Source organism: Sipha flava, unplaced genomic scaffold, assembly GCF_003268045.1.
Source record: "Sipha flava isolate LNK unplaced genomic scaffold, YSA_version1 23_pilon_pilon, whole genome shotgun sequence".
Lineage (NCBI taxonomy): Eukaryota > Metazoa > Arthropoda > Insecta > Hemiptera > Aphididae > Sipha > Sipha flava.
The window spans coordinates 85,602-99,472 of record NW_020272884.1 but is presented as its reverse complement, the minus strand read 5'-3'; the positions used below and the strand labels follow the sequence as shown (position 1 = coordinate 99,472).

Here is a 13,871-nt window from a genome sequence, read left to right as displayed (position 1 = left end):
ATACAAAATACACCACAGTCACTACAACCACCAAAATCATCTCTTCCGTCACAATTAAAACCTGAACCTTATTCTCAATATCCGCAAAATAATTCCTCATTAGATCAATTTAAATCACCGTCACTTTCAATTTCTTCTTCGTCAAAACCCTTTACAGAAGAAAAAAAACCTGACAAAATTTCTGATTTACAATTGGAACCTAAAACGCCATCACAAACAAATACACAGGCTTCTAAAGAAAATGTAATTCTTAATTCTCAATCAAATTTACCAGATAAATTTAATGCAAATTATGATACACTATGGTCACAAAATAAATTGAAAGATTTTAATGATAAAATATCTGATTTAGAATCAAAATTGAAAAATGAAGTGTTACAAATTCCGATTAAACCATCTGAAACCTCCACTAATGCAAATTATATTGATAATGCAATACATTCATCAGACATTATTAAATCTGAAAAACCTGAAGTTTTGATTAGCCTTGCTATGTTTGATAAACCAAACAATATAGATATCGAAAACCCAAAAAATACCGAAAAGGAGAATGTAAAATTTCGTGTATTTGCTGATCCTAATGACATCTATATTCTTAATTCTACACAGTCTCCATCAAGTATCACTGACAAAGGTAATTTAAATAATAATAATTTATTAAAAACTCAACCAATACATAATCAAATGCCAATGGATATGCCAAATAATAATTACGATAGTATACTTAATACATACTATAAAAATGATCCATATCACACATTTTCAAATAGACCCCAAGATATATCAAAAAATACTAATCAACCAAGTTCTAAGGAGAACAGTGGACACATATATAAGCAAGTCGATCTAATAAATCCTTCATCAAGTGTTAACTCGTGGTCGTTAAAGAAAAATGATTATTCATTAAATAAACGACCTAATCAAAATAACGGTTATTCAAAAAATAATGATATCTCACAAACGAGTGTATTTAAAACACCATCAGCTTATAACCAAAATAATAACCAGTACATTTCAAGTTCATCTTTAGATTATATTTCTGTACAAAATATAATTTCTATAATTTCAAAAGCAGTCGAGGCCCCGCTAGATGGAACAAAGGCTATATTTGGCTTGACACAGGCAAGTTTTCCAAACGCTAAAGTTATTCAACAACTCAATTTAACATATTCTGTCGTACAATCAATTATCCTTAGTCTTCGAAAGATTTTGAACACAGTTGTAAACCATATATTTGTAAGTCTTATTCGCCCCGTTATTTTACGATTACATTTTTATAAATTATGATTTTTTTTTCATGATAATATAATTATTAGCACCAGCGAGTAAAACGAGACTACAGTATGTTAAGCCCGATGTCAAATATACTTCCAAAAACTACTTCCGAACCTGTCCTTAACTTACCAACGATTGCCAGTCTAAAAAAAAAAAAATACCAATCCACTTCTGATCCGAATACGGACTCGTATAATAATCAACCTAAGACTGCTTCATCTACGATGATTATGAATACGTATCGCCAACCAACCGCTAAGACCGGAATTTATTTGGATAAACCTTACTCGCAGCAATTGCTTTCTTCGATATCTAATGTGGACACAAAAAAACATCAAAAACATATGTATAATAGTGAAATCAACGGAGCCAACATCGATTACAATGAATATGAATCATGGGACAGTATTAGAACTGCGCAACAAGCACCGAATACACGAGGATACGTTTCAGATATGCTGACCAACGAGATTAGAACTCAAGTATATACTAACTTGCCAGATTCGTACTCGAGCAACAGTCCAGAAGTAGAAGAATATTGCCGACAAGTGATGTTTGCCGTAGAGATATTTTTTCGAAATCAGGTAAAATGAATCACACATATTTAACGTTCCTATATCGTGTAGCAAAAATTTTCACTTTAATATTTACTCGTAGTAGCGAATTACTAATGCAGCATTACGAGTGTGCGTGCATATATCCATTAAATCTATTAATCTGTAAACCCGGCAAAGTTACAATTTTTCGTTAGGAAGAGTAAAACTCAATAAGGTTAATTTGACGCAGTACGCGTGTTGAGGTGTCACGTACACGTGTCGAGAGTGTGATGCACCACAGAATCTGTAGCACAGATATGTTTAAATAATTAATATTATAATAATAATTTAATACATAAAAAAATATATAAATTAACAATGAAAATAAACAACGATGGTGACCACAGTAAAAATGTAGGTAAAGTTTACATTACAATTATAACATAATATTTATAATTAGGGAACGAATTTATATGTAAATGCATATTTTTATTAGAACAAGATATTTTAGATTTGATAAGAAATGTTCATGATTTAAATCATTCCTATTAAAATGATGATACTTTTATTTTACATATTTTTATATATTTCACTAATTTGTAAATATTTTTAAAATTATTTTAATTATTTCATCATTCGTACGTATTTTTCGTACGAAAATACAAGAAATGATTTCAAAATTAGATCTAAAAACTTCTAATTTGGAATTATCGCCTTCTGATAGTATGCGCTTGAAATATGCTTTAAATGGCTGCAATACGATTGCGCAATTTTTAATTTTTTGACCCGACTAATTACACCACGATTGCACAAAGCAACACGATTGCGCCCATATCCCTTTTTACCTGATAAAATCACAACATTGCGCACCAAATAATAATATGTGTATATGTACTATGTATAATAATTTATGTACAACATAAAATAATATATACAATACTCGTACATACTTTCTACATATAATTTTCATATAAATGCACTCAAACTTATTACCTGTTAATTCACAATTTTCCTTCACAATTACTATAGACTGTCAACAAATTATCATCGTTGGCTTGGTTTAAAATCGTTTTTTCTAAATTACATGTATGCTAAATGTATATATTGACCCGTGTTGTATATATATAACCAAAATATTATCTAGATAAGAACGGATAATACATTAAAATTTCATATGGATAAGATAATTGATAACTATTTAAAAATTTATCTGGATAATATATAAAAGATAACTACATTTATTTAGTTAAAAAAACAGATAAAACTAGATAAAAATATGATAAAAATATTTTTCATATTCATTGATTAATTGTAATATTTGGTCGTCAGTGAAGTCCACTTTAAATTATGTAATTTCAAAAAACCTACACTATAATTTATAACCTACACATTACACGTACACTGACAAAGTGACAATGATCATTTTATTTTTATTGCGTTCGGATTTAGATTCGGACAGTAAATACACCAAAATAACGAAAAACCCCGTCCAATAGTAGTCATAATTTTATTTGATGTACCGACAATCCGGCAAACACGAAATACACATGTATGCGCTGTGTGTGATGTTTGCAAAGGCGTCCACACCGTTTTTGACGAATGCTGTGTATGTGCGTGTGCTGCTTGTCGTGTTTGCATACTATGTGGACGCGCCTTTATAGTACTATACCGGTGTACTCTGGGTGAACGTGATTTTGCGAACGGGCGACGCGATAAAATTAAAAATAGATTTTGTATACGGAACGTCCTATTTAGACGATGAACAAGAGGGCGAGCGGACGATAACAATATTATTCGCTCGGGTCAAAAGAAATATTTTTATTTCTGATGTGGGCGACAAACACTATTTTCTGGATATGTAGTGCACATCTATAGATCGCTCGCTCGCGTTGAATATCGCGTCAACTACCCGCCCGTCCGCTTGCAAAATCGCGTTCACCTATAGGACACATAGTAACTGTACTGTTAATTATCGTTTATTATCGTATAATTTTTCTTCATTTCATGTTATCATTTTTGTGCGGCATTTTTGTCCATTAAGGTTTACAGATAATATTATCTATAAACCTTGCGTATCCACAGCACGGATATAGATAATATTATCTATAGCTGTGATCCACAGCCATCGTCGACGGCGGTGATAAGCTTCCGTGTTCGACCCATAGAGTAATTACTCCATGGTTCGACCGACCGGATACGTAATTGCATCGTTATTATCGTTGTCGCATGAAAGTGTTCGTTATTCTATGTTTTCAAACGTTATCGGTTATGTTTTGGCTAATGTTCAAGTCATGCTCTCGGTGCCACAAAGTTTCTTAAGTTCACGTGTTTCAGTTTTAGTGTGGTGGCAATGACACATTTTATCGTCAATGTGGTGTCCGACGGTCATAGCTTTCGTGGTGAATGCCGTCGGCACCATCTCTGTCGACGTTTCAATCGATTATTTTGTTTTCGAGTACTAATCGTACGATTATTCGATTATTTTTTTTTCTCTGTTTTGAAAATCATTCAATTGCTTTCTTCACTAGTGTAAAGGCCGACGGGCCTTGTCATCGAAGGCAAATTATATAATTTTATTGTTGAATTATTGTATTATTTATATATAACACTGCGGTGTGCCGTCGAAGGCGAATTAATTTATTGGATTCATTATTATTGTATATGTAATACTGTGGTGTGCCGTCGCAAGCAAATCATTTAATTTAATTTTTTTTTATACATTATTAAAAATAATTTTATAATTACATGGGGGTATGCTTATAGCGATGCTATAATTTTAATTCATGTTATGCTTTTGTATTGAAAACTCTATTATTATTAATGAATTGTCATAAATCCGACCGATAGTTGACATTTTGACAACTATTTGTTCTGGTGTTTGAATGATAAAAAATTGTAAACACTATTTGACATGCGAACATCAAACAAAAATAGTATAGGTGCATGCGTAAACGTATATTTTTTAAAAATATATTAAATAACAGAATGAAATGTTAACGCGTAGTTAAAATTACGACATATATTATTGTTGCTAAAAACTTACAATAAGTATTATAACAATAACTTAATATGAATGAATATTGCTAAGGGAATATTTAAGTATTACTTCATGACATTTTTGGAAAACAAAAAATAAAAACAATTCACTAACTTCAGTGGCAAAGCATTTCTGTGATCTTCTTATAAATAATAATGGATCGCTGATAAGATATTAAGATCATTCTTAAGTCTTAACTCATAATGTTTTGTATGTATTATGTTTTGATGTGTATCACGGTCCATAATGTAGACTCGACAGCTGGCCGAAAATCACTTTAAAATCTAGGGTTGGGCAAATGCATACTCCTGCTTCCTCCTTCCCCACAAATGACGCCCCTGGTTCCAACTATAGGATGAATAGTTGACGCGCTCTTCTGAATTATTTCTTAGTATAGATAAGTCAACAAAAACATGTCAAACATTATATGCGAACGTCTTATAAAATAACAATTAAACATAGTGTTATAGGCCGGATCGGTTAAACTCGTTAGAGTCCGTCGACACTATGTAACGTTTATAAGTTCGCACTTCGAATAAAGTAAAGGATTAAAAAATGGTTAAGACTCGTGAACAAATTGCTATTATGAGTTCGTTTATTGACCGTTCATGTACTTGGTTACAATACGACTGGTTATACGGACGGCGAGAGGCGTCCGGTTAATCCAAAAATGCTTACTTGCATTACTCCCCACATAAAGGACTAATGCCTACGCGTACATGTTATGTATACATTCATAATAATAGTTATAATAATAATAATAATAATAATAATAATAATATATATACTAAATACTACTCGCTTACAACAATAGGTACAATGAAAATGACAAATGAAAAGTATAATATACTTAGGCTTTTGATAAAAAAATATTATGTACGGTTTTTCTGTATTTGTTTGTATGCAAAATACATGTGATAAAAGGAAAATATTTCAGATATGACTATTGCTGATGATTACATAAAATATTTAATTGTTAAAACGTTTAGTTATTCGTATTTAATTAATTTTAATCAATGCTTCACCGATATCAAGTTACATATACATTGTACTGTATAAGTCCGCATTAAAAAGGACTGGGGGGCTTCCCCGGGGCTCACATATAAAGAGCCCATAGTTTTCTCGGCTTAAAAGTACATTGAGTGATCTTATACTTTTTATAGTACCTACAAGAATATTTGTATTCTTTCTTGTTTGAACTAATGGACGTTGGTCACCTGCCAACCATGTTAACTACCACGGGTATGGTAAGTGAGGGCACATGGCTAGATTTGTGGATATGGGGATATATTCAGTGCTCAACTTGTTTTCATAGTTTTAAAAAATTGTTTTATTTGGTGTTGGGCCACAACCACGTATCGATCACTTGGTTCTGAAGGTCTTAATCCGGACTTGTCTATATAATATCCTATTTATAATTATAGTTAGTGGCGTAACTGGGAAAAAATCTAAGGGAGGGGGAAATAATTTATTAACCATGATCAAAATCCTAAGCCCCCTGTTATAAATATATTTGTATTGTATGTATTTTATGTTATAAATATATTTGTATTGTATGTATTTTATACAATATACAGAATATCTGAAAAATGTATTAAAAATTGAAGTAATATTCACTGCTTTGGGCGTCAGTAGTCTTTTTAAATTTTAATGACATGAAATTGAACAATGCCAACTGACGTTTAGTAGACATTTTTTTAAAGATGTACCTAATTAATAATTATTAACTAAGTATAGTAGAAGAATAAGTAAGTAAATAATAATAGAACAGTATAATTTACAAACTTCCAGTATAACACTAAAGCACCCTATCACAGCACAATGTAATGTGGTAATAGATATGTAAGTATAAACAAGACAAAATTATATTTTATCAGTTGTAGTTATTGCAATTTGTTATTAATCTAAAAATAACTTCTTGTTCCTGTAGTCATAATTTCGATTTCAAGATAATAATATTAGTATAGTAATAGCCGTCTTATCAGCGGTAGAATATTTGCGGCTTCATGGTGTATAAAAAAATAATAGGTACTATATTTTGGTGACGAAACATGGTTGCGCTAAAATATATTTTAAAGATGCCTAAACCAAGGGCGTATTTGTGTTGAGGCCATGAGGAGGGGAGAACTAATTTTTCTTCAATACAAACTTAAAAATAATTTACAGTTCATTACCTACAGCTCATGTTCCTGTTAAAATTATAACAAATTATAATGATAGACTAGTAATTTATATTCTTAATTATTTATACATTACATTTTTTAAATAAATCAATGTGTTATATTCAAAAAAAAATACGAGCTATGGAGGGGCGTATGCCCCCTTCCCCCCTCAAATACGCCCTTGGCCAAACCTCTATAGAAGACGTGTATGGTGTGTAGTATCACGTGATGTTTGTAATGTTATAGATTGCATTAATTATGAATATTATATATAGATTGTAAAATAGTTGAAATAACCTTGTTATAGATTATTTACACGACGCGAATCTGATGCGCGAGACATCTGATTCACCTAAAAATGTTTACACAATACGTATCTATGTGCGAAACAATTACTACGTTTACATGCATCCATTAATTCGTATTAATTTGATTCGTATTGAATCAATTCGAATTAGGTCACAAGTATACATACTATAGTAATACCGTATTAGGATAATACACTTCCACCAAACCAGTTTACGTGGCAACGTTTACATGCACAGTTTAAACCGATTTACCTATAATCTATATATAGATCCACCTTGATTATAAATTTAATAATTGATAACGTGTATTATACCTTATCACAACAAATTACCGCAATCCTGATTCGGTTGTTGTAGTATCATCCGTTTATATGCATTTTGAACTCCCGTAGTTATTTCCAATGCGCATTTCAAATGTGAATTAACTAAACCGTTTTAGGTAAACCGAATTGGTATAAAACTGAATTAACAGTCGTTTACATGCATTTAACTCCAGGAGTTAACTAATTCGAATTGAGTTAAATCGGTTTTAACTGTGCATGTAACCGCGGTAAATGTGACTTAGGGCGAGCCACGGTTAATGCGGGGCAACGATGGCGGCAATACGCTACGTGCAAGGCACGACGCTCAAAGAAGTAGTCATACTTATATAATAATTCAAATACTCAAATCATACGACGCGAAACAAACGTGCAAATCTTCTTTGACGCGCGTCCAAATACCGACTATAAACTTCCGCTCGCCACGAGGTATCCTCGCTTGACTCGCTTATTACCCGAGGCAAGTTCAGACAGGGCGAAAGATGTTTCGAATATTGACTCGTGCATCAAGCCTCGCGTCGTGTATACCCGGCTTAAGAATGTGAATTGTATTGATATTGTTAATTAGGTAATATTATTATAAAAGGGGAACTGATATGTTACTCGGGGCCTCACTTCTGACTTGCATCTTGTAAAGACTAAAGTAATCCATATGTGAAGAACTGCAGTCTAAAACTTTTCTCGTGTAAAAATTATTAAAATATTATATAGTAATTCGAATCAGTTTTATTTTATTTAATTAATCTAGTTAGCCTACTCGATGGACTTACTACAAGCGTTTGTCATTAGGTTTGGTCTCTTTTTCATTCTAAGGTGTCAATATATATATGGCTTAATAAGAATAGATTGACTTTTTTTTCTTATTATCCTTATCTAAAAGAACCAACAAACAAATTTGTCATAAAATTTTTTGTCGCGGATCAACTATTGTAATGCTGTATAAGGATTTTTATTTTACCCCTTATTTCAATATCGGTAAATTATAAATGCTTATGTTAACTTTCTTGTTATATATATCATTTTAGAATAGATTTAAACATAAGTTTAATCCAGAGCTTAGTTGGTCTGGTCCGTATTTTTCCTGACACTAATAAATATATTTTTTAATAATAAAATCATTCATTACTATTTAGTTTTGTTTGAATCATATTGTAGTCAAAATCAAAACAAACACTAAATACAAAGGTACATCAAGTGCCGTGTTTAAATAAAAGTGGCCCAGGGCTAAATATTTTACTGGCGTCCTTTCCAGAAAAAAAATAATAACACTAAATTAAGACATAACATATATTTATTTACTCAGTCATAGTCACAATATAACAGATTACAAGTTTATATTTTACTTCTCTGTCATGTAGTAAATTCTTCAATCATGCAGTTATACACATAAGTTGCGAACTACATATTATTTTATATAATAAATGTATATTTAATTTACCTATAAACATTGCAGTTTGTTACAGAGTTTTAACAATTGAGAAATATAACTTAAAAATTGATAACATTCATATTTTTTGCAGTATTTTGTATTCAATTCCTGTTTAAACACTTATTTAATAAAATAATATTTGTTTTTTTTTTCAGATTAATAATGTACTTCAGGGATATTCACCGAACATGAATACGATTTAAATTTGTTAAGGAAAATATAACAAACTAAATCTTTTATTTTCTTCACTATATTTTTTTTACAAATAACCATATAAGTAGAAGTTTTAAAGCTATTACAAATAAATTACAAATTAAAAAGTAAAATTATGTAATAAATTAAGGCACAAGTGTAAGGCACTTAAGTTTTCATGCACATAAAAATTTAAAGACTTACATTAATAATAATAGTTGGTATATTAGTGCATAATATATTTGTGAGTATCATATGATATGTGATAAGTGAAAAATTATATAAAACTTAAACATAACACAATAACTTATTAATATAAAATAATAATAATAATAATTTAACTGTTGCAATTTAAAAGTATTAATACTATAAAAAAAATATTAAATATTAAGAATTATATAAAAGTAAAAAAAATTAAAAAGTAAATAACACCTTAATTTTTGTCATTTAAAATTTGGAAATTATAATAAATACTCATTCTATCAATAAATAATAGATTGAGTGAGCAAAAACATACGACTCAAAATGATAAAATATTATATAGGCTTTTAAAATAACTTTCTTAAGTTGTTCAGAATGTGTATATTTATATTAAATACAGATGTATAATAATAACATTTTGAATTAGTATAAGAGAAAAAATAAAGATTTTTACTGAATATTAAAAAAAAAGTGCAGTACAAGTTATTTTATTTATCCAACTAAAATTTTAAGTAGGAAATATTCAATATTTATTCATGTATAACATTTTTTTAAATCATAACAACAGCACAATTAATGGCAGTGTTCTAAAAATTTGATGTACATTTACATCAAAATAATAATTATCAATTTAAAAACAATATAAGATCTAAAATAATATAAATACATTCAATGTCATTCATTTAAAGTTCTAAACTTAATTTAAATACATAAATAATAATAATAATAATAATAAATAAAAGAATAGAGACTAGAATAAATTAAAAATTTTTGGTGCATAAGTAAAAATAAATAGGCGTCCACCTGTTTAAAGTGATATAAGATTAGAAAAAAAAAAATAGACAACTAAGATCATAATATATGAGATTCAAAGTTATAATATTTAAAGAATTAACTTAAATTATTTTTAAGAAATGTTATTGGAAATATTATATATTTCTACTATTCACAGGCTAATTTGCTATCAAAACTACTAAGAGTGATGGCAAAAGCTTGCATTGCACACAACGGATATCTGTAATCCATTGTGAAGAGATCATCAGAAATACGACCAAATTGAAGGACAATGTAATCAACTGAAAAAAAAAAATTATACAAATAATATATATGTATTTTTAATAAAATATCTAACTTAGTAAAAAAAAAATTATTTTAATTATTTTGAAAAATACAATATTTATTTACGTATTTAAAATTCATATATCAGTTTGAGTATTATTTCGGATAATTTGAATTTATTGTTTAATTTATGATTATAATATATATGAACTATATATAAATTATAAAACTCATAAATCATAATACAAACTTACTTTTTAAAAATCTATCAATACAATAAATAATAAAGATATTATTTTTATTATTATTCTAAAAACTAATATCAATATTCTAATATGAGTGACTGACTCACCATCATTGTCATGAACAATTTGAAAATTTTTTACTGAAGCTTGAGTGACCCTTCCATGAAAATTGAGAACATAAGATTGGGTTTCTTCATTCCATTGTGGTGTTTTGTTGTGTAATTCTATAAGATCGTCCATATTTTTTGTCCGATAATATTCTAAACATTATTTTTTTTTGATATACATCAGAATAATTGAGTATTATTGATAATAGTTGTAATCAAGTTTAACTTAAATTCTTACCTAATAGTGAACTGTAATTATCTGTTGTAGCTATCTTAACACGTTGGTGATTTTTATTCATGCCTGGTATTATAACAGTCATCTTACGTGGTCCCTTGAATCCTAGCACATTTGTTTCCTATAAAACAGTTAATTATATTTACAAGTATTAACCATTTACTATTTTTTTATTTTAATATTATATTTCTTTGTAAACAGTAAATAAAAGATACTTAATAACTTACATATACCACAGCTGCTAATTCTTGCCTTTCTAGCACTCCTTCAACTGTTGATTTATATGGTGATGTACCATTATCATATACAGTGAACTGAGTGCCAATTAAATTTGATCTAAGCTTGCCAACATATGCATCACCCCCTCTAGACAAATCTGTTGGATCAGTGGATATGAGGTAATTTGATGTTCTACTTTTTTTACGTTTACGGGCAGCCAATAAAAAAATCTAAAATATTAAAGAATAATGCAATAACATAACTGTATTGAAAATAAAACATTTTGTTACTGATTTACTTTTGACCCATTTCCTTTATCTAAATGTAAATAATATGTAGGATATAGTCCTCGGTCCATGCCTTTTTTATCTCTAGTAATGCGACATTTAAAGTGAACACCTTGAGCAGCCGGTTCCAAAACAAATGTTTCTAAATTACCAAATACATCTCCTTCCAATTCATTTGTCTATAAAATAATATATAAAAATATATTTCACTAGGAAAATACAAAATTATTTAAATAATTTACTTCAGTAATAGCAGAAGAAGGATAAATAAATGGGCTATTTTCTTTAATGTGTATAGAACTTTTAACTGGAGATATGGAACTAGATTCTTCATCTTCAGTATCTAAAGATGCTCTACGCTCATCAACTGTCATTTCTGCTACTTCTTTCCTCATATCTAAACAATTAACATTAATGAAAATAGATTTTAATTTAATTAATGAATATCAATGATATCAGCTCAACATTTTTAATAATTAGAATTTAATAAAATGGTTTAGTTAATTAATTTCATGCAAAAATAAAAACTAAAATGCACAAAAAAAAAAAAAATTATAAAATGTATACATGTAATATATAATCTTACTTTACTCAAACAAACCTTCAATAATATCGTGGTTTATAGAATGTCTTGACACACCTAATATATCACTAGAATCGGGACTGCTATTCATCATTGCGTAAGTTAATGGACCATCATAACCTAAAAAAACAAACAAATTACTTTGATTAATATAACAATTTTATTTGATAGTTAATGCTAGGTCAAGGAAACATATTATTACAAAATTATACATATAAATAATTTAGGATATGTTCAAATATGTTATATCATATAAATAAAAATTTTAAATGATTAACTCATTGTATGTTTATGTTTTATTATTATATATGTTTTTATTATTTAATATATATTAGATAAACAAGATGGACTATAAAGGTGATTCAAGGAAGTATATTTGCATAAAGTATAAAATTTATAGATAAAATATATCAGCCAAGATAATCATTGAAAAGAATAATGTAGAAGTACAGCTATTTAATTTTTTTATTCCTAGATATATGTACAAATTTTAGTTCAAAACAAAGATTTTTTAATAGATCAATAAAAATATTTAATTGAATAAAAATAAAACAAATATTATTACATTATTTTTTTTTAATTAATCAGTAAAAATATTAAATACTGATATATTTTAATGTACTACATTTGAGGGTTAAAAATTTGTTAAATAAACAATATACTTTTAAAAGCGAAGCTAACAATTTATGAATTTGTCATCTGTCAGTTAATTTAAAATTTAGATAACAATAAATAACACATGCATTAAAATTAATTATAGCTTATTTATATTTTTCACTGTGACTAAAACCTTCTTTTAGTATTTATATTCTTTGAATTTTCTACCTTAAAATAAAATTATAATAGTAAAATAAGACAGAATGAATACACAAATAAAATAAGAAAAATGTGTAAGTAATTCTTATTTTATTTGTACCTGATTAGGTAGGAACAATTAATAATACATTAGTAGAAGAGTACTATACTACATTACACTTTTATTAGAAATGTGTATCAATCAAAACGATAAATATCTTCGAAAAATGTATTGAAATTTCTACTTACAGTTCATTTCTAATGTCCGGCCAGATTTGGGCCGTATTCTAGCACTAGGTATAACATTGTCAGAAGCTTTGATAATCTGTGGAGTTTGTCTTATTTGCCGCATTTTCATCTCTAGCAGTTGTTTCTGTAAATAAACACGGGTTAACGATGAAAATTATTCCCAGATTCGATAAATGTTGTTTTGAAAAAACGTATTGTTTACTTGTTGTTCGAGCGTCTGGTGACGGACATTTCGAGTGGTCGCCGACATTGTTCGATTGAGTGCCAAATCACAAACGGAATGCCCTACAAGGTGACTGGACCAACGGTTCAATAGCCGCGTACTGCCGTCCTACTGGAGCAAGGAAAACGTCAGTTTTCTCAATAACGATACGCTCGCGGTTGAATTATTCATAAAGGTCTTCATAATCATATCAGGCGGGATAGGAACATTATTTATGTTTCGTGATCCCCCGAACAAAATTTCAAAGACCCATTAACACAGTGCGACAATGATATCGTGTGTACAAAGACTATAGCAATGTTTCCGTAACCTTAAGCTGTACAAGGTCTATGCCGTAATCACGGTTTTCCGTACGGTCTTCGGGAGCAACACGGACATAGGTAATATCGTTACTACTCTATGGACGGAT

At 29.0% G+C, this 13,871-nt stretch overlaps 2 protein-coding genes across 3 annotated transcripts in view; one reads left to right on the top strand and one right to left on the bottom strand.

Moving 5' to 3' along the window:
* The window catches only part of LOC112684061 (putative uncharacterized protein DDB_G0282133), a 28,146-nt gene extending 18,840 nt beyond the window's left edge, over window positions 1–9,306 (top strand). The window contains exons 3-5 of one of the 2 annotated variants that reach the window (XM_025555361.1): window positions 8–1,236; window positions 1,317–1,859; window positions 9,223–9,306. In XM_025555361.1, the coding sequence (XP_025411146.1) occupies window positions 8–1,236; window positions 1,317–1,859; window positions 9,223–9,270 (1,820 nt within the window). In that variant the 3' untranslated portion in view covers window positions 9,271–9,306. The remainder of the gene's footprint in view (window positions 1–7; window positions 1,237–1,316; window positions 1,860–9,222) is intronic. The other variant, XM_025555360.1, reaches the window with a different exon arrangement.
* Window positions 9,307–10,189: 883 nt separating this feature from the next.
* On the bottom strand, window positions 10,190–13,761 carry LOC112684012 (protein king tubby). The gene is made up of 9 exons (XM_025555302.1): window positions 13,442–13,761; window positions 13,240–13,363; window positions 12,214–12,315; window positions 11,855–12,009; window positions 11,624–11,791; window positions 11,334–11,555; window positions 11,110–11,227; window positions 10,872–11,024; window positions 10,190–10,536 (listed from the first exon to the last, which is right to left on the bottom strand). The coding sequence occupies exons 1-9, from the start codon at window positions 13,487–13,489 to the stop codon at window positions 10,403–10,405; spliced, it is 1,224 nt and encodes a 407-aa protein (XP_025411087.1). The 5' UTR covers window positions 13,490–13,761; the 3' UTR covers window positions 10,190–10,402.
* Between the last annotated feature and the right edge of the window lie 110 nt (window positions 13,762–13,871).

Bases quoted from the DNA above. Each gene is read 5' to 3' on its own strand.
- LOC112684012 (XM_025555302.1), bottom strand. From the start codon at position 13,489: ATGTCGGCGACCACTCGAAATGTCCGTCACCAGACGCTCGAACAACAA. The intron at 12,010-12,213 runs GTTTGTTTGAGT...TTAATTGTTTAG, and splicing joins AAACCACGATATTATTGAAG to ATATGAGGAAAGAAGTAGCA. The intron at 11,556-11,623 runs GTAAATCAGTAA...TTAATATTTTAG, and splicing joins ATAAAGGAAATGGGTCAAAA to ATTTTTTTATTGGCTGCCCG.